This window comes from Vidua macroura, chromosome 13, assembly GCF_024509145.1.
Source record: "Vidua macroura isolate BioBank_ID:100142 chromosome 13, ASM2450914v1, whole genome shotgun sequence".
NCBI lineage: Eukaryota > Metazoa > Chordata > Aves > Passeriformes > Viduidae > Vidua > Vidua macroura.
The window spans coordinates 12,459,429-12,483,868 of record NC_071583.1 but is presented as its reverse complement, the minus strand read 5'-3'; the positions used below and the strand labels follow the sequence as shown (position 1 = coordinate 12,483,868).

Below are 24,440 nucleotides of genomic sequence, written 5' to 3'. Positions count from 1 at the left end.
CCCAAAACTCTAAAAACCACACCGAAATAAACCAACAAAAGGCAGCGCTGTGACATATTACTGTACTGTTATTAATTGTGTATATATATCCACTACTACAGTAATTATTAGGCATCCCGGTCACAGCAGGACCCCGCCCTGACCCTCCCCAGAGGCCCCGAGTGTGGCACCAAACCACTCTCGGCTTCCGGGCAGGGAGCGCCAGACACAGGGACCTAAGAGCGGAGTAAAACTGAACCAGGCTCGGCTCAACGTTCTATTCAACAGCAGGTATTTACTTATCCTTTACTGAAGAAAAACATCGTTAATGATCATTATTATGATAGTCCTGAACAAGGTCCTAACATCTGTCTACTAAGCCAGAAAATTGAGGCTGTTCTTTTCATAGAATCATAAAATGGTTTGGTTTGGAAGGGTTGGATCATCTTATTCCACGCCCCTGCCATAGACAAGGACCTTCCACTAGATTACGTACTCAATGCCCAGTCCAACCCCACCTTGAACACTTTCAGGGATGGGGCATCCACAACTGCTCTTAGGTATGATGTTGAAAACCTTATTCTAATTCTAAATTATGTTCTTCTGAACCCAAAACCTGGTGTAAATTAAGATGGAAAGTTGTATTTTTATAAAAGAAATAAATGATACTTGAAATCTAGTTCATGCCTAAAATGTTAATATGAGCCTGATCAACCATGAAAACTATGAGGAAGCTGTAATCTAAGGAGCCCAGTTCTAGGTTTCCAATACTCACCCATCCTCTGTTCAGAGCATTCAGTATTTACACTTCTTTTTTTTGGGGGGCTAGGAAAGTTAAGCTTCTCTGTGCTTGAGGACAGTTACTTTCTGGATCTGCAAGCTGGCCTATACTGAGTGTATCTGGGTCGTTCCTAGATACCTTTCACTATTTCAGTTCTTTGAGTACAAGCTAACACTTGCTTTAGAATCCAGGCCCTGCAGCTCTCTCATAGTCCAACCATGATGCACAATCAAACTACACCACCACTCCACCACATTTCTGGTCAGCTCAGGGGTACAGCTTCATCAAGCAGCAGTCTTGGCAAGCTGAACAGCTTTGCTTACACAGGAGAGGGGAAAAACCAAGCAAACCAAACACACCCATCATCTAAGTCACATAACATCCAAAGAAAAAAAATAAAAATCAAACTCTTTATTTTTGTTTAAAAAAATATGTATTTGCAGTCATATGCTAGTTACCATAGTTACCAGCTTACATGGTTCCAAGAAATGACACAGTGCTACAGATTAAATAGTTAAGATAATTTAGGGTATGAATGGCCACTTAATAATTTCTGGATTAGAAATGCTTTCCACAGGGTGTGCAAAAAAAACCAATTTGCAAGTTAGCAATTAATGCTGAAGTGGTATAGTTTATGTAATAACATAATAGATACATTAAACTTCTTGTCGTGAGTAATTGTATACAAAACATAACAGTATTAAAATACATTTTTTTCATAAAAATACTGTTGTGACACTTTATATCTAAATAAGACATTTTTAGAAAGATGGTATGAAATACTTGTTATACAAAAGCATGTTCTTATAGCAGGATTATGGCATAAGATTTTAAAAATTCTATCCAAGCACTTAAAAGCAGAGTAGTTTTTTTTTTTAATAACTGTGATCCACTTGACATATAAAAGTATATGCTGTGTGTGCACTATAGCATTATGTTTGCTCTACTTGAAACTGGTCAAAGTACAACACTGCATATGGAGCAGCTGAGTTGTTATATACCACTGAAACTTGTTCAAGAAGACAAAACATCCCATTCTTGTTGCTTAATATGCAAGAGGATGTTAGTCTTTATGCATGTCTGCTGTATGCACATACTGAGAATAATTTCATGCTACAATCTTTTTTTGCCAGTCTGACCTGTCCAGAGGCTTTTTTCAGCTGAAGCCAACATTTCCTCTCTCCAGCCTCATCACCTCCTCAAAAACCTGACTGGGTAAGCCAAAAATAATAAAGTTAAAAATTATAACAGGAGCTGAGTGGTATGATCTCCAGCTGAAACAGACTGTGTATCAGCTAACTCAACCGAAATTACCGACTTTAAAACCTCTGTTAGAACACCACAGTGTTTATTTCCTGTGATGAATACTGCATGCTTACATCTACACAAGTGATCCAGTTGAAATCCTGGATGTCAGCAGTTTAAAACCATAAATTAGTATATAATTACTTTAAGGCATGTAAGAGCACCCTGATAACTGATGCTGAGTAGAAGATACTTCCTTTCAGGAAATTTTTGTCAGCTGCCTTCTCTTCTTTAAAGATGCTAAATCAGTATCATTTTGGAAATATGGTTAGAAGGAGAAATGCACAAAGTTAAGAATGGATCTGATCATTTCAGTTGTACCTGAAACAGTTTTAAAAGCTGTGATTTACCAGTAAAATACCTCAGTTATAAGGCATCCTGGCCAAATCACCAATATGTCAGTTGGACTTACCACTAGCTAAAAACTAGAAGTAAAAAAAAACCAAAGAAAAACAATCAGATACTACATCAACAGGACAGTAAAGGATCAATATTGCCTACCCCTGAGAAGGACTGGGTATAGCAGCACCAATTGGAAAACATTCTGCAATGCCAGCACTGCACTGTTGTCCTATACTGTGGCCCAGCTTCATATGCCCACAGATTATTCTTTAAGAGCACTTATTTCAAATAGTATTAGACACAAGAATCCATTTAGTTGCATTGGTATTGGGTGGAAAAAACAGAAAATTATACAGTGGGCTATACTATTAGTACAGTCCATTTGTAGTGTTAATGTACTGGTTTAGAGCTGTGTTCCAAACTTGGCTAGCCACTGTCTTCTGTGAGACTACTTGCCTTCTGGTTTTTGGCACCAAAAAAGCCCAGTAGAAATCATGTAGTGCCAGTTTTGAGCAAGATGTCCTGTAAGTCATCTGGCAGTGCCAGTATAATATCATTGATGTGTGTCTGCAGCTTTTTCAGCGTGTCAGTTTTCACAGGAAGATGTTCTCTGTCAGCCTGCAACTGCAAAGGTACCAGAACACAAGATTTGTACTAAAAATGCAAGGTTACCTTAAGAAATATCAAAGTCATGTATTAGAATATCTGGAAAATGAATTCCTCATTTTCTGACTGAGTAGGATTTGGACAACAGCAGGTTTCCTGAGCAACCACACAACAGCGAGAACAACACTGATTTGGACTTTCAGAAATAACAAAATTTGGTTTTCTTCTTCCCTGGGGATTCAGATCAGTCACAGAATTCCAACTAATTTAAAAAAAACCCAGCAATACAATGCTTCCAGCATAGTCAGATGATACTGGGAAGCCAAATAACTTTTCAGGCATGGCAGAAATGGACTGTTTTTGTTTTTAAAGCCTGAATGAATGACTGAGTCTTTAAATGAAAATAGTCACCATTGTCTAGGTAGTTTATGTACCTGCAAAACCAATTATATAATGCTTTTATGTAGCTAAGTCATGTTCAATTCAGTTACTTACCAGTTTATTTTTTAACTTTAAGACAAGATCCACCGTTTCTACCTCAGTATGCTTCTGACTCCAGAAAACCAAGTTCTAAAATAAAAAATTAGGCATTGAATTATTTATAGTTACGTATGTAATTCTCAAAAGAGGCCTTAATCTATACCTATTGTTCAGAATAGGTATTTTCCCTATTCCTATGCTATTTGCTAACCTCATTTTAGTCATGCACTGTCTTTACTGTGAACTACAAAATCTGCTTTATTTGCATGTTTGCCCAGTACTTCACATAACAGCAAACTTGCACACAAATACAATACAAATAAATTAAAGGGGAAAAAAAATCCTGCCAAACAGGATCAGTTTGAGAAAGAGCATCTGCAATGCAAAATGGCAGTGAATGATTACCAAATCAGAACTGGCAGCACAATGAACTATTAAAGTAGTTCAGGGCAGTGCTTACTGTTTCTAGGGCATTAAAGGAGATCACAGTTGATAACTGGTGAGACACAATCAAGTGCATTTTCTTATGGAAGTTCTGCTCCCCTACCTCCTTACAACTCACCTATGAAAGACATTTGTTCATGTACAAAGAAACATTTATTTTGTGGGTCCAAAGAAAAAAAGAATAAAGGAACAAAATCAGTAACAAATTTGTAACACATTTCCTATTCTTTGATTAAGTTAATGTCAAATAGAGTTGGATAGAGTCTAAGTTGTATAACTGACCTGCAAATTATCTGGTCTGCTCTATTTGAATAATCTGCTAGGATTTGCTACATTTTTAGTGTCTGGGAATCAACAAGGCAAGGGATAAAAATAAATGGCTTTTGAGAAATATGCAGAGGAATTTTGTTAGCTTGTTTTAAAGCTGTAGTGTTGCCTTTGTTTTTGTTTTTCCTATTCCCTCTCTGGCTATAGAATGTCTTCTCCTCTTGCAACTCCTTTCTCTATCAGTTGTTCCAACTCAAATTATATTGATACCCACTTCAGCTTCTTAATTAAGGAATGGATCTTACAACATCAGAATAGTTATGTGGCATTTTGTTATATATAAACAGATTTCATTTCTAAGCTTTCCATTACTATGCATCAGTTGTAGGCTTATTTACTAAATATATCTAATAAGCTGTCAATTAGAATATCAAATTCACTGAATTTTTACCTTTAAAGCTACAAACTGTATTGTAACTGAAAATATGTTGTCAAGGATGCCAAGGATGGAAACTGAATAGAATAATATTGTCAAGTAAGAGGGAAAAAGCTTTATTTGGCGGGGGTGGGTGTGTGTACTTTTGGTTTGTTGTGTATTTTAAAATAAAAGTACTAAAGATAGGTTTTACAAACAATAACAGTTGTTATGACAAGTGAACCGTATTTCATATTGGTCTCTTGCTGTGTTAGTTCTAGCTTGTACTTGTTTAACAAAATCGTGTTTTGCTAGATCAGGAGTCACAAAACTGTCAACAATGTCACATTCAACCCATGAAAAGAGGAGTAAAACTGACTTGTGGGAGAATGTATTTTTATTACAAGATGATAAATAGAATTGTAAGCACGCATTTTTCTAACCTCATTACAGAGTGCTTCTAAATGAAGGGCCTCTAACTTCTGTGTCATTTCTTTCTGCCGGCTCCTAAACCAACCATCAAAGTTTGGCGATTTCAAAAAATGCCTGGTAAAACACCAAAGAAAAATACATTTTGTATTTTAAGTACAATGTGGAAACAGTGTTTTCTACATCATCAAATGTAATTATATTTGAGATTGAGTAAGATATTAGAACCCTTTCTCTATATACTTTCAAAAAGATGTAATATTCTAAAGTACATTAGAATTAGTATATAGCAATTAACATTAATTCTAGTAATTAAGACAAGGATTGAGAAAAGAATGTAAATAACATGTGTCTGAAACACAATAAAGATTAGGGAATTTTAGGAAAAAAGAGATCAAGGCTCAGTTTGAAATAGCCTAGTTTTCATCTTTGTGTTTGATTGGAAGGAGGAATCAAGCTAGAACCAGAAATAAAACCACAAATAACACTGATTTGCAGAAATCTGTAATGTTAGCAAAAGAGAGATTTAAGCAAGTAAAGTATGCTTAGCCTTATCAATTTCTATTAAAGCATTTATTCTAAAAGGAAGTCTTACTCAAATCAATCCTGATTGTAAGTTTTCTCAGGAAAAACAACATTAGTATTACTGATCTGTTTTAATTTATATAATTTTTATGCTGATGAAAGAAATTACCTGTAAAGTCCTATCCAATCTCCCTTTAAACCTGAGGTGAGCTGTGGTCCTGCTTTTTCCAATGTCTTCATGAAGTCATCTTGGCTAAACTGCCTCAGCTGTGGTGGACTCTACAGACAGAAAAAAAAAAAATTAGCAGACCTTAATTTCCCTAATTACCAATTTCCAGCTCATTTAAATTGTACTTCCTTACCTTCCAGGGTGATATGCATTTCTGCAAAGGCATTAAGCTTGCCACGTAACGTTCCTGGGGAAAGGAAAAAGGAAAGGTTGTTTGCATAACCAGTATTAAAGATACACAGTCCACATGTGTGTTTACTTATTGCTTGTGACCACAGCATTTTCTCTTCCCAGTGTTAGTACAGGGTGGGGTTGTGCACATTTACCACATGAGAAAACAAGAAGGAGCTTATCTTCTATAGACTGTATCTCCCAACTCCAGAACTTCGAGCCAGTAAAGTTCAAGGAGGACACAAGGCAAAGAAGGACAGGAAGCAAACGAAAACATAGAATATCTATATCCTGAACTTTAACTACTGGTAAACAATCTCTCTTTTCTTTGGAAACAGTCCACAGGTACCTTGCTATCATGGGTGATTCCAAACAGTAACCAGGCTTTGTATCAAGTGTTTGGAAGAGATTTTCTGAGTCCCAAACATTAGAGTTAGAACTAACTCACAGAAGACTGTCTGAGCTGTGGCTGTCTCTGCTCTAGCAAGGCTTGGTACAGGCATGGCCAGAGCCCCAAGGAGTCCAAGGCACAGGGAGTGGAGCCACTGCCAAGTGTCAGGTGTGACAACAGGAGGTAGCTGTGCCTCGTGTTGGACCCAGGTTTGATTCCAGGGGTACACTGGAGAGCTACTGGACTTAGGGTAACTCCAGAAAAACTACTCCTTATTACTTATGTAAAAACCCCATTACTCTAAGAACTCACTAAAGGAATAATGAAACTTTCCGTCAATTCCAAGAAATACCGCCGAAGTATCACACTCTGTGCTTCTGTAGGACGTTTCTGTTGTACTCCCTTAAAAAAACCCAAAACAACAAATCACAGTCAGTCTGTTACTCCAAAGTATGTAGGTAGTTGTGGTGGGTTTACTTTTTATGAATGTTTATTATGAATCTGTATTCATTTGTCATATGCCCACACACAGCACTTCCTACCCTGAACCAGGGAAGGAAAGCAATAGCATCAATAGCATCATTCTTTTGTACAGACATTTGTCTTTGCAATTACTGATTTTTTTATTTTCATGTAAAGAAACTCAAGGAAAGAAATGTTTCTATAAAGAAGTGTTTGCAAATCAAGTTAAAATCTGGAAGCTCTGATTCTTACACATCTTATGTGTGAGACTTTTAGACCAAAGAGACCAGAGTAGGGGTGCCAGAGGATGGAAAACCTCAACAGATGAACAGATAAAATACCTTTAATTCTCTAAATTATTAAGCTAACTTATTGAGGTCCACCATTCATATAGTTATAGAAGCTGCTAACAAGGCAGCAGCCCTTCTACAATGAGGGTGTATATACATCTATTTCGTTATGAACTGGGGCAAAGGAACCAGAATCCAGTTTCATTTCAATTACGGTAAGTGCAGCCTTGTATGAAACCACTGTACCACAAACCAGTTGCCATTAAGAAGTGATCTACACTATTACCTTTTGCAACTGCTTAACAATTTCTTCATCTTTGTTCAAGTATGGCTTGTAAGAGGTATAAACACCTAAAGAAAAAAAGCAGCATATAACCAAAGGAGAAACGAGGTACGCTTTTTAAAATGAAAACACTGGCAATTTAACTCTGAAGTTATTACCAGGTTTGGAGTCCAAAGTTTTTAGGTTCTTCAGTTTTTTCACTTTCACCTGCTTTGGAACTTCACCTGCCAAAACACATAAAGCCCCCTTACTTGAAGGCTATCTAATATTGTAAGAAACATTAGAAACATTGACAAGAATCCACGTATATAAACAGAAACACCCAGCAAACACATGAATAACAGCAAATAGACATTTCATTTCATATAAGTGTTCCTTGCTGAAAAGAAAAAAAAAAAAAAAAAACAACCTGAAAACGAACAAAAACCCTAACAAGCAAAAGGTGAACCAAAAAAAACCCCACAAACAAAACCAGTCAAAGGATGACCTGAATCCAAGCAGCCAATTAACATACACATACATAGCAGAGAATAATTATTTTCTTAATTTCATATTTTTATTCCATTTCCCCTTGTTCCCCTTAGTGTAAATGCTTTTGGGAACATATCTTTACCTTGGCATAACTAAAATTTGTATAGAAGAAAATAAAATAGTAGCTATGGATTAAGTGTTGTAAGAAAATGAATTCAAGTCTCCTTTGTCATAGGCCATACTAAGAGCTTTTGTTTTGTTTTGCTAATTTATCCTGCTCCAACCAGAAGACCCTAAATCCTGTTCACAGTTTTGCAGCCTCCTAAATCTATCTGGATGCTTGACTTTAGAAACAGTAACAGTTAAATTGCTCTTGGAACTGGAGAGTGGGGGGAAAACAAAGGAAAAAAAATCAACAAAAAATAGTCAGAACCCCTCTTTGTCCCTAAAGAAATAAAATATAAAATTTTAAAGACAGGTCCGACAGATACATCTCTAGAACTTCCTGAGTAAGCATTTCCCATAGCTACATCAAAACTAGAATGTCATACTTGAAGCTGTATATCAGATTTGAAGGCCACCTGCTTAAATGGATTTGCAGAGTTTAATTAAGATTCTACTTTCCAAACATTAGCTACACAGCAGCAAAGTAACTCTTCCCCACACTACCCTAAGCCTCCACAGGGATTCTGACCACAGACAGATATGGTATTTTAAAGTTAAGCAAAACCTTGCCTTATTATATTGAACACAGTACGCAATCCTTAATTAATTCCATGCACTCAGAAGTTAATTTTAACTTCTTCTATAAAAATTAATTTTATGGTGTTTTATCTTAATTGCATATTTATGCATTCCCACTGTCAGAACAGCATAGTGAACCTGTAGCAGCAAACAGCTACATTCAGGAAATTAATACAATTAGAGTGGTGGCAATTGACAGGTTATCCAAACATTACATGAAAATTATATTCAATTGTGTAAGGAAATCATCCAGACTGGACAATGAATAATTACTGGCATATTGCCAGATTAGAAATATATTAGCAAAATATTGTCAGTGACTTTTTAGATTACTGTAACATTCAAACATAGCTTTCACATGGGTCTTACATTCTGTGCTGGCTGTGACTGATTTATTATATTCTACTCACACTAAAATTAACATCATTAATATGTCTCATTTTAGTACCTTACTGGTAGAGATACAAATTCAGGATTCTGTGAAAGGTAGAACATTATTACTAATGAGTATTACTATCTTTTGCATTTAAGATACTAGATTTGAAAAGAGATAGAGCAGTCAATATTGTAATTTCACTTGACAGATTTACATCCATGAAAATTTAGTTAGCATTAAATTAAATAAATGGAACATAATTACATGTTTGTAAATAAATAAGCACACAGTTAGATCCCTTTGCACAGGATTGTAGAAAATATTTTTATTTTACCTGGAAATTTGATATCTCCAATTCGGATAATGTGAGGCCAGTGCTGAAGTGTTTTAGCAAAAAAGGGATTTGTCACCCCTAGAATGACAGATGGCCTAGAAAAGTAATGACAATGTTTAAAATATGACAGCAAGAGCTTCAGCCTTAACAAACAGAAAAGGTCAACTTAAATTCTTAACTTGAAATTATTTTCTTTTGGTATTTAAGAGTTACATTTTAAATTGCACAAAAGAGCACAAATGTTTATCAAAGTTTCAACTGTTTTAGAAAATGAGACAGTATCTTAAAGTCCAAACAACAACAATTGTTGTTGACTAGAATAAAAATGACAGCATCTGCTTAGACTTGGCTAAATTCTGCCCGCTTGCCATGGTGAGAACAGCACATTATCTGTTATTAGGGTTTTGCAATATGTTGGTTTTTTGTTTGTTTGTTTTTTATGAACAGGAATCTGACCCATATTTGAAAGACAAATTGCTACTATTCAAGGTTTGATGATAACAAACTCTCAGTACTTGAATATGTCATTAAGAAGATGAGACACTTAATATCCCACTTGCCTTAAGCAGCAGTTATCAAGTGATGCAGCACAAGCACTTTAAGAGCACTGTGCCCCAGCTCACACTCTGGCAGATTTTTCTGCCTGCTCTGTGTTTGGCATCTGGCTTGGGGGGTGCACAGGGGCACACAGGCAACAGGAGGCAGTAAGAGCACAGTGCTGCTGCTACAGCAGAGGCCTGCAAAATTTGGGATTTATAGCACTGATATGATGAGGTATTAACATGTTTTTCAATATAGTGGTTGCCATCCATTTTACAGTCAAACATCAGCTAAGGAATATAGCAGTAAGTCTCACTGAAAGTGCCATCTTAAAAATAGTTTATCATCATTCTGTTAGACAGGTCTTAGAAATCCCAAAGTTTAAGACTTTCTGTACACTACCCATAAGTTTCCCTGCTCCTCTCTATTATTAAGATAATAAAGTACACAGAATTTGCATAATTTGAATTCTTCATCTTCTTAGAGCCATACTTTTAAAAACCTATTTCCAATCTTTCCAACTTTTTGTTTTCCATAAGAAAGCCAGGGCGACTTCAGCTCTATTTCAAATACTAATCCCTGCAGTGACCAACCTTTCTGTTTTGCTACAGAGGAGTGGATGGAATTTTGAAACATGGGTTACTAAAGTTTAACCAAATTCTTCCTAGAATTATTTTAGAAACTAAATTACATACTGCATAACCATTCCCATGGAACACAATCTAAAACATATTGCCTATGTTTATGTGTTTCTCCACTGCTCTATCTCTAGCAATATATCTGTTGAGAAGAAAACTACAGTAAAAAAAACAACAAAGCAAACAAAAAATCCAAATCAACAACCTCTGCCTGTTCTGACATTAGAAGAAATTTATCTATTAAAAGATCACTGAATCTAACAAATGCACTCCATTCCCAAATCAAGCTGAATTTAAACAACATATTAAGATATACTGGAGGCATATACTCTCAGAATAAGAGCAGGATTTAAAAAAAAATAAAGGGAGAAAAAAAAGTGTCCTTAAAGCAGTTTCAAACATCATTGGTTTTGGACATTCACACTCTTGAAAACCAAGAACTTTTCTTGGGTTCATACTTGCAGTTTGACTTATTCTGTAGAGAAGTATCCTATGAAACTCAAGCCTAGTTTAATTATAGCATTGTTTCCTAACTTCTTTGTCTTATCTAGCTGGAATAAAAACTTAAATCAGCTAATTACTGCACTCTGCATGACAATCTCACAAACAAAAAAAGAAAAGAGGCTAAACCTAATTCTCTAATTATAGAAATCCAGAATAGTTAAACAGTATTTTAATACAAATTTATGGTTATGAGTTTGAGCTTTGAGCAACATCTTCTCCAGAGAGTTTGATTTACTTACGGGGCTTGTGTGCGAGTTGTGTATTCTTTGAATTCACTGTCGTGGATGGTGAAGTATGGTCTGAAATCACTGCAGTACTTCAGTGGTGAAATACAGCTGCAAGGTACAAGAAGGATGAGCTTGGTTTATGTACTCAGTGAAAACTTTCATGAAAGACACAAACAAATCTAAAATTTGTAATGCTTTATCACACTCAGATCAAATGAAGGTCCACTCCGCTGGAATCTTACACCAGCTCCTTTCGCCATAGTTAGAAAGCTCTACTACATTTACCTAACAAGGGCCAACACAGTTTCTGAGGATTCTGCTGGTGATGGTGCCATCACAACAAGTGGTTCTCCCAGCAGCACCAGTTCCCAAAGCATCTGAATGTGGAAGAACACCGGACAGAAACACCTAAAAACAGATTGAGGCATTTTAATACATTTGACTTCATACAATACGTATTTCTTCTGTTTAATAAAGGCATAAAAAAGAAGTTTGTGGTAGTATTTTAACAGTAATTTGAAAAACATAAAATACTCTTGTAAAATGGAACATTTAATGAACTTGCTTATTTATTGCAGTTTCCGCCTGTATATTGTCAGAACTGTGTTTTAGCAAACTTTACAGAAAAAAAAAATTAAAACCAATAAAACACATGGGAGTTCACAGCTAGGAATTAATCAGTCCAAACTCCTACCTGAAAAGATCTACTTCATGAACAGTCGGTAAAGCCATGGAGATCTGAGCATCTGCCTAAAAGACATCGCAATGCTTGGTTTTTAGTCATCAGAACACCTAGGTATTAAATGAAATGGTTTCCCTTAAATGCTTACAGACAGTAGACAGGATACAGTCTAATTATTTATGTACTGCTGTAGTATAGAATATATTATCTCCACAACTACCTTTGTGTTCTATGAGCAAGACATCTCTCAAGACACACCCCCCCCCACCCCGCTTACAGGCATGTGGCATTCAGTCCAGTAAATATATAAAATAGTGAAGCTGTTTCGAACAACTGCACATGAAGACACAGACAGATTGGTTTTATAAACATCTTCTATGGCTAAAGACTTAATTCTGGATTCATCTCCAAAAAAACCCAAACATGAAAAGGATGTTCAGGTTAGTACTTTTGTCAGCCAACTATCTTCTTCCAGGACCTGGATAGCTCCCCCTGCTCAGGGTAACTGGGTTGGAATATATTTTCTATGAAGAATCCAGATCTGGACTACTCCATTCAAGTTTAAAAGATTGTGGATTTCATTATTATCATCATATATGATGGTTTGCTATAACTAACAAGTTTAAAGAATGAAAGCAGATCTCTAGCTTTGTCTGGGGCTATATACAATATCAGTACTAATCACTACCTGGTGCATATTCTGTACTATCGGTGTTGTTCCAGGCTTGTCACGATATGTTGGAATCCGCAACTTGGAAAGAAAAAGAAAGATTTATTTTCCCTTGTATTGAATCCAGCAGACACTCAAAATGCTGACTTAAGAGACAATCTGTAATACTTTGAGAGGATATACTACAGCATGATGCTTATTCACTCAACAGAACTTCCACCTACAGAATTTCCAATTGCAAACTGAATAATAGAATATGAAAATAATATTCCAGTTTAAAAAGAGACTATTAGTAAAATAAATAAAAAATGATACTGTAATTTCAATAAAAATACCTCTAAATTTTGGAAAGAATGATCTGAAATAATGTCTTGGGGGATTTAAGATGGTACAGAATTACTTTTAGAAAAAAATTCTCTCCTAAAACATCAAGATGTTCTGGCAAGTGAGACTTGCCAGAATCCAAATAGTCTGAACATAAGTGTGCTTCTCTGGCCTCACAGTTTGCATCTGTATGTCTTGAGTACTACAAATTTAATCATAGTGGAAGCTGGTATGCACAAATGGATGTCATTTACACACAACACTTAAAACTGCCCAAGCAGTATAAAAAAACCAGGGACAATATCACTGGACAGTAATTATGGCTTTACTCAGTTTAAGAATGCAACTTCATTTCTCATGGGTAAGAATTATTGATGAGATAAATGCAGGCAATACCCAAAGAAGACATATCTAACACTCCTCATCACCCACCATCCAGAACCATTTTATTAAATTTCTGCTTTTAGCATAGCTTCAGAAACTTTTTTCTCTCCCTGGTGATGCACATATATTTTTCCATAAACTTGAGAGTATCTGCTGAGAAGGTACTTCTGGCTGTAACCTCCGACTTAATCAAATCCATTTAACTGCATTTCATGTATATTATGAAATTAATACAAATCCCAGAGGCCTAGTTCTTAACCACTGTTTAAACTCAACAGTTCTTCACTATGCACTAGATACAACTTCTTTAATAGCTTTCTTCAAACATATTTCACTGCCATTAAAAAATATAAACTGCACAAGCAATTATTTCTGGTGTGTGGGACAATAAACATTTTTACTCGTCAACTTTCAGGAATGAGAATGATTTTCATTAATCTGTTTAATTTGCTTGACTGGAATTTAACTCTCAGTATTTTCAAGTGCTACTTTATGTTTGATTTGACAAATATAATTAGCACTAAAGTCTCCTAGAATGCAAATTCCAGAAGGATAATACAGAGACTGCAACTAGTAGTTGTATTGAAACATCACTTTTTAGTAACTACTAAAATTAAATATTAACCTAAGCACTATAAAAGATCCTCCCCTCAATTAAAGCACCTAATCAAGATCTCCCAGACCTTCACTCTGAGTGCTGTAAACATCTACTCCTGTTTGAAAGAACAGGACAATGAATACATGGCACAAGGCAGTGAGGAACTGTACAGTGAAAGGTGGGGAAAACACCCTCAGAAAAGAACAAGTGCAGGAGTCCTTACCTTCATTATAAGACCCATAAGAGGCAACTGCAGAACTTTCCCTGGAACTGGTGGTGGCCAACGATCAATGTCACTGCAAACTGAAAGAAAAACACCAGAGTTTCTGCAAGCTATAAACCATGATCACAGAGTCACCTTTGTGCACACTGCAACTTTAAATTAGTGCTAATAATCCACAGCAGTTCTACTTGTCTCTCAGTCACACCAAAGTTTTACAGCCTTTTAGACATTATGTATTATTCCATTAGAACTGTAAAGATTTCCATTTCAAGAAAACAGTGTTCTCTGGTCTTCCATTTTTTTTAACAACAAGACTTAAAATTAGTTGAAGAAATGTCATCTGAGAAACCATGGAAGTACTTACTAAAAAAAATTTGAAAAGAACACCTTCATTTATGTATATTGGCTCCTGCAGAACCAATAAACACCAGGAGTTAAGGAAAAAGCTGTTTTTTAGCTTGGCTAGAAAGTTTTACAGCATTTTCTTGTAAACCATTATGAATATAATACATAATTCTCATACTTTCTGCAGAGCTTATTTTGCTTATAATACAACCTCTCAAGAAAACAGGTGATTGAAAAACACAATTCTTTCACGGTTTACACAAATTGTTGCTCAGTGAAAACACAAAAGCATGAAGGTTGTATGGGGCAGGCACAGTACACAAAACAAAGCTCTTCCAGGGAAAGAGCAAATAACTTTTCTATTTGTCTTTCTCCAGCTCTTTCAGCTGTGCAGTAAGGCTGAGGCACCTGTTACCAGCACTGCTCTGTCACTTTTTCCATTTGGTCAAAAAACAAACAAATCACACACAGAGAAAAATCAACCCTCAAGCAAGATGACATTTGTACAGCTGCTCAGCAAAAGTTGTCAGACTGCCCAAAAAGACTTGGGTGGTGAAGAGTACAAAGTAAGGATTGCCATCAGCTCCTTGTGCTCAACAGCTGGTCCTGAAACACACACAACCCTAGATGTGTTTCAGGAGGGACCTCCAACTCCCCCAGGGAAGATCCAGAACTCAATTAGCTCTGTTCAGTGATATAGAAGTCAAGCCGCTTTGCTAAAATTTCAACCCTCTACCCTGCAAGAAGACAAAAACACAAACTAGAACACCACAGTGCTGTTTATTTCTCCAGAAGAAGTATGTGATAGTGTAAGAGCTCAACATTACAGGACCACTACCTGCTTCCAGGAAAGCTTCACTTTTTTCAAAATATTCTGGCGCTATTTGCTTAAGCATGGTACGAAAGAGATGGACATAAGGCAGCTTGCTGATGAGGACCAGTGACTGGAATAAAGAGCAACAAAACAGATTTTCAAGTCAACACTTTCCCTCAGTTCTACTGCACCTGTTACCCTCAGACAACACCAAGACTTCTCTCACATATGCAAGCCAACTGCACATCTGACTACAGGCAAACTGCAAACAAACAACTCCCAAAACTTCCCAACTTTTTGTTTTTAAACTGACACAAAACTATCTCTTCCGACAGCAGAGCTGGAACATAGCATAGCTGATGTAAAATTAGACCAATTTACTATAAATTAACAACTAATTTAGTTAGAGAGCAAGACAGTTTTCTTGTTCCTCTGCAGTCACTGAAAAATAATTCCCAAATTAATATTTTCCTAAAAGAACTGAAATTACCTTCTGGAAATAGCCTCTTTTTAATGATTTGTCTCGAACTTGTCTGAAATACACATAGCCATAGTAATATGCTGAGTCTTTCTGCAAAAGAAATGAAAGAATTCAATACAATCACCTGTTATTTACCTCCTTTTTGAAGCATTCAACATACAGTTTAAAAGCCTATTCCCCTGTGAGCTCCAAAGTTGATTGGATGCAATAAACTACAAGGATTACTGTGTTTATTAGCATTATCTTTTTTAGTAAGTACTTCAAAGAGAAAACATCATCATGGGGAAACAGCTGTGCTTTCGGGCTTTACTATTTTTATATCTACATTCTCCTGACACACTGTGAAACCAAAACCAGAAATAATTTCTTGAGGAATAAATCAACTTTTATAATTCTGCAAAGTAGCACTAAAAAGATTTTAGCAGTTAAAAACTTTAAAGCCCTGACTTGAAGAGATAAAAGCTAGTCTTTCAATGTATTAGCTTTACAAAAGATTATTGGAATATTAAGGAAGTAGGCTCTCACATTTCAAAGACAAGACATCAGCTTCATCCTTCCTACAAACAGGAATTCAAATATTTGCCATATAAACAGAACTGAATTGAGTTTGAGAATCAGGCTCCCAGAGGCCTCAATATTCCCTATGGACATGATGAGACTTTTGGCCACTACCTCTTTTAGTTAACTGCTCCAGCTTGAAAAAGTGAAGGGTGGAAACTGAGCCAGCCCAAGTTGCTCGGAATTTTTAAAATCAAGTTATAAAGCCCTTCATATTTTCACAACAGTAATAGTTCTTACAATTTGATCTACAGGTTCCTAGTCAATAATGAAATAGATCTGGGCTTCAATTGAATTCCTTGTAATCCAAAATCCACACTAATACAACAAAGAATAGTTAACAAAACTAATTATTATTATAATAATAACATGATACAACAAACATGAGTTTTGACTTTCAGGACATCCAGTTCTGAGATTTTCTTTTCAAACGTTATGTTTAAAGGTGAAGACTCACAAATTAACATTACCCAAAAGAAATTTAACTTTACTTTTTCTCATTTCCAACCTTTAAGTAAACTGGTAGATCTCTATCCAATTGGTCCAGAAAACAACACAATGAGACTTTCCTTCCAGGAGACCGTCGGAATCTAAAACAAAATTGTGTGTCCCCAAGACAACCTACACAGGGGAAGAGAGAAGTGACAAACAGACAATTCTGAGTTTGAGCCTTGTTTAACATGAGCACTTGCTTAAAGCCAAAGAGGTATCAGAGTTTTGGTTCATTTATCTTGCACTGTCCTTGTGAACATTAATATATTTATCATTTTATAAGTGGAAAGTTTGGCATCTTTGCCAACAGTAAATATACTGTCTGCAACAAGGAAAAAAAAGTCACTGCCTCACAGTGACTATCATGTCCTCCAACAGGTCAAATGGTTGTTCTCCTAGTGCCATTACCCATTTCTTTGGCATGCCTGTATAGTTTTGATCATCTTAGCCACGTCATTCCTCTGCTACATGGCTGCACTTTACCTCTTTTTTTGACACCATACAGTTCATACAGAAGTCACACTGTAGGAGTGCATTATGCTGATCTGCAACTCCACAGGCAGGTCTAGGATTCATCATTTTGAAAGCTGCAAAGCTAATTGCTGAAAACTGAATGAAATTGAGTAGGACTTCCCAGTAATACCCCAAGGAGCAAAGTTTTCCTTCATTTCAATCAAAATGAATTTCTTCGAGAAAAATGCAACTAATTCTCTGTGGAACTGTTTCACCAGACTTTAAAGTTCCATTTCATCTTCTCTTTCAGTCACACACATTCTGCTGCAACAAGCACAGACAGCCCAACCCCTCAGCCAGATGCACTGGCTGTGCAGAGCAACTGACATGCACAGAGCACCCAGGTCTGAGTCTCAGAACCCCTTGAAGCTGCAGTCAGAAACTCTCAATGCACCAAGACAGAACCAAAAGTAGCAAAACATGGGGAGATGGGGCCATTCAATTCAAACAGATAACAAGTGCTCAGCAAGGATGCAATGATAAGAAAAAACATAGCACATACCAATAACACAGCACTAAATATTTGCTTAAAGTTTTCAAAGCTCATTCCCTTCATCCAAAGGAAAAAAGCCCTCACAAACTATTATAAAAACCTAAACACAGAAGACCTAAATTACCCTTAATCATTACTATGTTGAAATATCCTTCAGAATATGATGTCTTCTTATTTAACAAGCTCTTGCAGAGGAGATTGGCAAATGTCTACTCTTTTTTGCCATTATCCATGCAGAGAAGGTAAAGCATGGTTTTAGAAATAACTGTACTGCAAAACTCAGCTTAAAACCACAAGTGTTGTGATCTAGTAGCTCATTAAATGAATTTTCTCCTCTAAATTCACAGCCACAAGTACTGGAATAATATCTCTTTGTAGTAATAAGAGAAAAGAAGTTGGAATTAACCTTTTGAGCCATGAAAACCTGGGATGGGCTGACCTCAAATTTAGCTGTAAGCTAATAACTTCCTTCACTGCTCTATTACATAAAGCTTTTCTTTATATGCTAAGGCCTATGATGAAAAAATAAATCCTAACAGACAGGATACACTTCCAGTCTTGTGGAAGGCAGGTTTTACACAGGTAATTCCCTCTACATCATTTGAAACTTAAGCCTACCAAGAATGATCAAGAACCAACATTTCTTAATAGGGACATTATAAAAAGCAAAAAAGCAGATTTTTTTTTAAAGTAAAACCTCCTCATATATACCTATTCTGCCTGAAGCAGGATACTACACTTTTATTTGAAAAAATACACGAAAAATTTTTAAGAAAGCAACTTTTGTTCCTAACACGAGTTTGTACCTTCAAGATACCTTTTAAAGACTGAAGATACTTATAACCATTAACAAAGGGAGTAATTAAAAGATACAGTTAACTCATATTTCAGTAACAGAAAGAAGCTGTGCCTCTATTTGCATACAGAATAGCAAGAACAGAGAAAATACCTTCATTTTAGTGACATTTAGACAAAGGAGAAAAGCTAGCCAAAATACTTTGCAATTACATAAGAGAGAGCTCACACACATAAAAAGCACACATCTGCATCACCCTCTCCAAGCTGTCATACTGCAGAGCATCCAAAAGCACAGTCAGTGCAGTTACAGGCACAATGCTGGTCCTGCAAGTTCTGACTTCTGTATAGAAAAAAATATGAAAGGAAGTGTCTGAACTTCTGTCACTTCTTTTTGCAGGTGGTCCAACCCATCAGCAACATGCCCCAATTTCTCCTTGGCAGCAGAAGAGCTAAAGTTTAGATTCAGGAATAATTTAACAAGCAGGACCACACACAGCTACAGGCAGAGGAAGAATGGAGAAGATAGCTGAGGTTTTCCTTTCACAACTGTTCTTTCTAAATGCTTTTGAATTTAAAAGTCAGTTTTACTGTTATGAACTTAGAAAATATACATTTAGTCCTTTTTGAGAAGAGGGTTCCATATACTTCCATTTGCTTTATGAAATCCTTCAAATTCCATGCCTACTCTTCTCTCTACAGTGACAACAGTATTGTTTTGTTTAAAGAGCAACTTTAACATGCTCATTCTTTACTTTCCAAGTATTCTGAAATGTCTGCACAAATGTCATCTGGAAGGTCTTACACACTTACATAAACCAGAGAAGAATCCTCAGACCTTACTGCAATGCAGACAGTTGCAGTTTTATATTTAACCTTTGCTGCAACATTTCTGTATTGCAATGTTAACTAAGATATATAAATATGTATTTGATCTAAAGCCCAGAATACATCCTGTCCAATTCTTTTTTAACACAGTTTAATCCAACAACAGACCATAGAGTGAAGAAAGCACTTACCTGAATTAGAATCTGGAAAAGACAAATAGCAAATATTGGTTTTCTAAAGGGTAGGGAAAAGAAAAGAGAGCTGTTATATTTCCCGAGATATATTTGTATTTCCTAAGCTAAAACCAAATGATATATAGCAACTATGACTTACCTCTTTATCTGTGAGTTTGGAATGTGGAGGATATATTACCTACAGGAAAAAAACAGTATTATTTTATTTGAAAATAAGCTGGGTATAAGCAATAAGTTTCCATCAAATATTTTATCAGTACAACCCTTGAACACCTTCCCAGCTGTAGGACATTTTCAATTGTAAGCTATTAATAATATGTCTCCATTATCTTCATATGCTTTTAAGCTTTCTTGACCACCCATCTTCGCAAGGTATTTTGGATGTCAAAGACCACACATGCTCATTTAAAAAGGTATATTCAGAGTGTACATTCAGAGTAGTTGAGATTTTTGGTGCAAAAGATCTCAAAGGAGAGTAAGATTACATCTTTTAGATTTAACTTGTACATGCAAAATGCAGTAGATGATTACATTTAAAGCAAACACACATTACTGTCTGAAATCTGCTGCAATCAAGTTAGGCTGGAGTAACCAAAATTCAGCCACAAAGCACAATCTATATTATTACCAGCTCTTGGAGGACGAGCACTAGTCCCTAATGACAACTGTGAAAGCTCAAGGAATAAACTCAGTCAGGGCTTCTTGTACTTACAGAAAAACAAACAGATGATGTAGTAGGTTTCACAACACAGAAATCAAAAACGATGCAACACAACTAAGATGCGGAAGCACCATTATTTCAGAAAAGAAAGGATGTACGAAATCACTGATTATGCAAGCAGGTGGGAATAGAATATACAGAGAAGAGGACAAACCTCAGACACCTAAATTTCACCTAAGAAGGTCCTCAAAACAACCCACAACCCACTCCAAAACTCCTGAAACGTGTGGCTAGCTCATAAGCAGAGGAAATTTGACATAAATTCCAGGATTATGTTTCAGAGAAGGTTTCAGGGACAAAGATGGGACATAGTCAAAGAGCAGAAATTCAAAGCAGGAACAGTAGCTCAGCAGCTTCATGCAGTCCTCATCTTACCATACAGCTAACATCCCATTATCTCATTTAATCTTGTTCTACTTAATGTAGGTAAATTTATTTCCTGGTAACACAACACTATCCTACTCTATAGAAAACAACAGATATACCCATCAGCTGATTTCTGACTAAGCACCTTTCTGTCCTCCAGCCATAAAATCTCCAGTGCATTTTTTTCCCCTCAGTCTCCTAACAAATGATGTCCAGCTGTGTAAGACATTATTAGCACAACTGAAGCTGAAAGCAGACACCAGTGGAACACCTGCATTCTGCATGCAGTAAACCCATCACCATCTCTTTTCCAACTCCCAATACTTTCCTTTGATATCTTATACTTAGCAGCTGTACACTAGATGTAACTCTTTCAGAAACTGAATGATGCTGAATTATCCACATTTAGTCAGAAGACTGGCATACAGACTTGAATTCATACTTGTTCTCCTCACTAGCAGGTGTTTCTTCCCAGAATTCCTATATAAACTGAAGCTTCTTCCTGCAGCTAAATACTGGGGAAAAAAATTTTTAAAAATTAAAAATCAGGCCTTAGATCTATAGACAAAATTAAGTCTCATTTTATGCATCCAGTTTAATTAATGTGACTGTCAACTGAGAAGTTTGCAGCCAGGACAGAGGCGGTGCTTCCCTCAGCCACTGAGCACAACAGCTGCCCAAGTCACAGCTTATACAGAAACGTTTGTCTTTGTTGTTAACACCACCTTATAACATCAAGGGAAGAGAACTCAGATAATTAGCACAGTATCCTGGTTTTATCTGCATTTCTTTGTGGCCAACAGTTATGTACTGTAATAGCTGGATTGGCTGAATTTTAGGCCAGTCTGCCATGCATTTACACTTTATTATAAAAGCACCCCTTTAAGGCAAGAGAAAGAAAAAGCCACTTTCCCTGCAGATCAAGAGTTTGCTGCGCAGTCACATGGTGAACAGGGTGAAACAGGATGTGAAACTGATCCGAACAGTAATTCTTCTCTCCATTTCCCAGCACTGTGAGCTCCCCGTGCCCTCCCAAAGCAGTGCCACGGCTTCCCTGCCTGTTGCACACAGGGCACAGCTGGGAGTCGCAGCTGTGACACTGCCAGGGGCCGGCATCCAGCTTTGCGCTGAAGGAAAACTCTTCCAACCCGTAGAGAACCTTTTCGCACACCCCAGCGACCTGGAGAACGCTAATTATGAAGATCACTCACATTCTTCTTATTATCACACTTTTTAACACCTAGATGCCATAGAAATCAGCTCTATTCATACGCAAAGAAAGCCGACGATATCCTCCATACAAATCTCGGGACGCGATGCAAACCATTTAAAAGCGCCCACTGCCAGCACAAGCAGCACCATGAGGAGAGCTGCCCGAAAACCACCAGCCTCACCCGGGACAGCCGAACCGGTTCGCCGGGGCGCTGCCCCGCTCGCCGCTCCGGGGCTCCGCACAACCACGCTTCCTCAAGCACGGCCGAGCTTCCCCCGCCTCTGTGCAACACCGGGGCCAGAGGAAGCGCCCGATTCCGGCGGGGCCCCGCCGCAGCCCGCAGGGCGAGCGGTGCCCCCCGCCCGCCGCCGCACGTACCTCCACGGCCTGGCCCAGCTCCAGGTCGAAGCCCACCACGCACACGCAGTGCAGCCAGGCTGAGAAGCGGTCCCAGGGCAGCAGCGACAAGCACTGATCGGGACTCTCCGGCTCCGCATCCTCCGCAGCCACCTCGGCACCGCCCGGCCCCGGCTCCGAGCCCCGCTCCCGCCGCGACATGGCCCCGACCCCGGCCCCGCCGCGCGGAGTCAGGTGACTCGCGTCGCCCCGCCCGCTCCCCCCGGAGCCGCTCGGAGTGGGAGGGGCCAAGCGGGCACCGAGGGGAGGCCAAACCATTCCTGCGGGGAGGGGGGGGGGGCCGTAGGGAGGGAGCGCCCCCGCGCGGCCCGGCAGGGAAGGGCTGCGGTGCGCTCGGCCCGGCCCGGCCCGGCCCCTCCAGGCGGGCACCGGGCGGGCGGAGCCGGTCGGGCCGGGAAAGCGGCTCCGCTCTCGGGGCTGCAGACACCGCATCGGCCCCGGGGAGCCCGCCCCACCGCTGCTTGGCGGGGTGCTCGCGAGGGCAGCTCTGCAGGCAACGGATCAATCAGCTTTCTTTTCTCTTTGACATGTCAGTGACAGCACCTGCTGGGGGCCGCCGTGGCCGCCGAGTAATTAACAGGCGTGTCTCCAGCGTGTCCTATGCACCGCTGAGCACGGCACAGGAGGGACATGGAAACACCCCTCTGGCTGATGGCTGGACAGCTTCACCCTCACAGGAAACTGGGATAATAAAAAAAAGCATCCAAATCTCTTAAACCCTCTTTTACTGCCTTAGCCAAAGCCCAAGCTCTTTAATAATATAAGAGCTTTCAAATATTCTTTTAGCACAGTCCAACAGCTATTTATATTTCATTATGAAACATTTTGTAGAGTTAAAAGGGCTAAATAGCTACTTTATTTAACAATGAAGAAAAAAAGAAAAAGAAAGTACCATGCATGTACCTCCCCCAAAACTCCTGACCTCTTTTAATTTAATTATTCACACTAGACTTTTGGTTGACTGCTACTAGAACAGTCAGCAGCAGTAGGTGTAGATGAGCTGCTATCTGAATCACTACATGCCTTTTTTCTCCTTGCAAACATTAAAACCAAGATAATACATCTATACATACTTAAAAGAAAATGTATGACTCCTTAGATGCACTGTTTCCTTAAGGCCCATTAACAACATTTGTTTATCTATTAAAAGCAAACTGCTAGAAATTAAAGTGTGCTTTGATCATTGGAGTAATTTTCTACACAAAAGATGAACAAACATATAACTCAGACAAAATTATAACACACAAAATTATCATGGTAATGACTTGAGATACAGCAACCTTCAGTTATCATAAACCATGAGTAGCAAAGTGAATGTTTGATACAAACTGAGATAGGAATGGGGTTCTGCAGTGTGCAGCCTCAGGCAGGGCTCTGTGCAAAGGTTCTCGCTGTTTCCAGCTGCTTCAGGTATTTTGCAGTGATACCATGCAAGACTCACTGATTTTTCAAGTAGTTACCTCCTAAATTCTGTAGAAGATCACTCTTGACAAAAAGACATGACAAAGACTGAACTTAATCAAGTTAAACTCAGCATAATGAGTCTCAGTGGAATTTCATTTGCTGTTTCCATTTAAGAACTGAAATGGCCTGGCCAAAAGTTTTGATCACTTGGTTTAAGAAAAGATTTCATGTCACTGCCTCTTATAAGCCTTCCCTTGTTTATATTCTTGCAAACCAAAATTTTTAGCTATTATCATCATGCATGTCCTTCTAGTTTTTGCTGGCCCCTTTTTTAAATTTCCATGTGAATAAGAAGTGTATCTATGTGAAATAATAAGAATAAAGTACTTAGTAAGAGTGATACATTTTATTAAACAGCAAATTAATTCCACTAGATGCTTAACAAATAATGTTTTGTCAGGAGAAAGTAAGAGAATAGACACGTGATCCCTGATAAAAAAAGTACAGAAGAAAGGATTCTTACCTACTGGAGATATTCCCAATAAAGAGTGATTCAGAAAAATTTTTCACTTAGCCATTTTAAATACATTTTAGTTTTGACAAAATGTGATTATCTCCTTCAGCTGAGAAAGCAAAATATTTCTGCGTGTATTGTAACATTTAGAAACATCTGAGTTTCTTCTTCAAGAAGA

General features: G+C 37.8%; 1 protein-coding gene across 1 annotated transcript; it reads right to left on the bottom strand.

Annotated features, from left to right (window-relative positions):
- Positions 1-1,175: 1,175 nt before the first annotated feature.
- Positions 1,176-22,602, bottom strand: DENND6A (DENN domain containing 6A). Its single transcript, XM_053989066.1, has 20 exons — positions 22,306-22,602; positions 19,767-19,805; positions 19,625-19,667; positions 16,821-16,933; positions 15,764-15,844; positions 15,298-15,403; positions 14,115-14,194; positions 12,604-12,666; positions 11,928-11,983; positions 11,519-11,641; positions 11,246-11,341; positions 9,325-9,419; positions 7,558-7,623; positions 7,403-7,467; positions 6,677-6,766; positions 5,936-5,989; positions 5,743-5,852; positions 5,063-5,165; positions 3,509-3,583; positions 1,176-3,031 (listed from the first exon to the last, which is right to left on the bottom strand). The coding sequence occupies exons 1-20, from the start codon at positions 22,600-22,602 to the stop codon at positions 2,900-2,902; spliced, it is 1,887 nt and encodes a 628-aa protein (XP_053845041.1). The 3' UTR covers positions 1,176-2,899.
- Between the last annotated feature and the right edge of the window lie 1,838 nt (positions 22,603-24,440).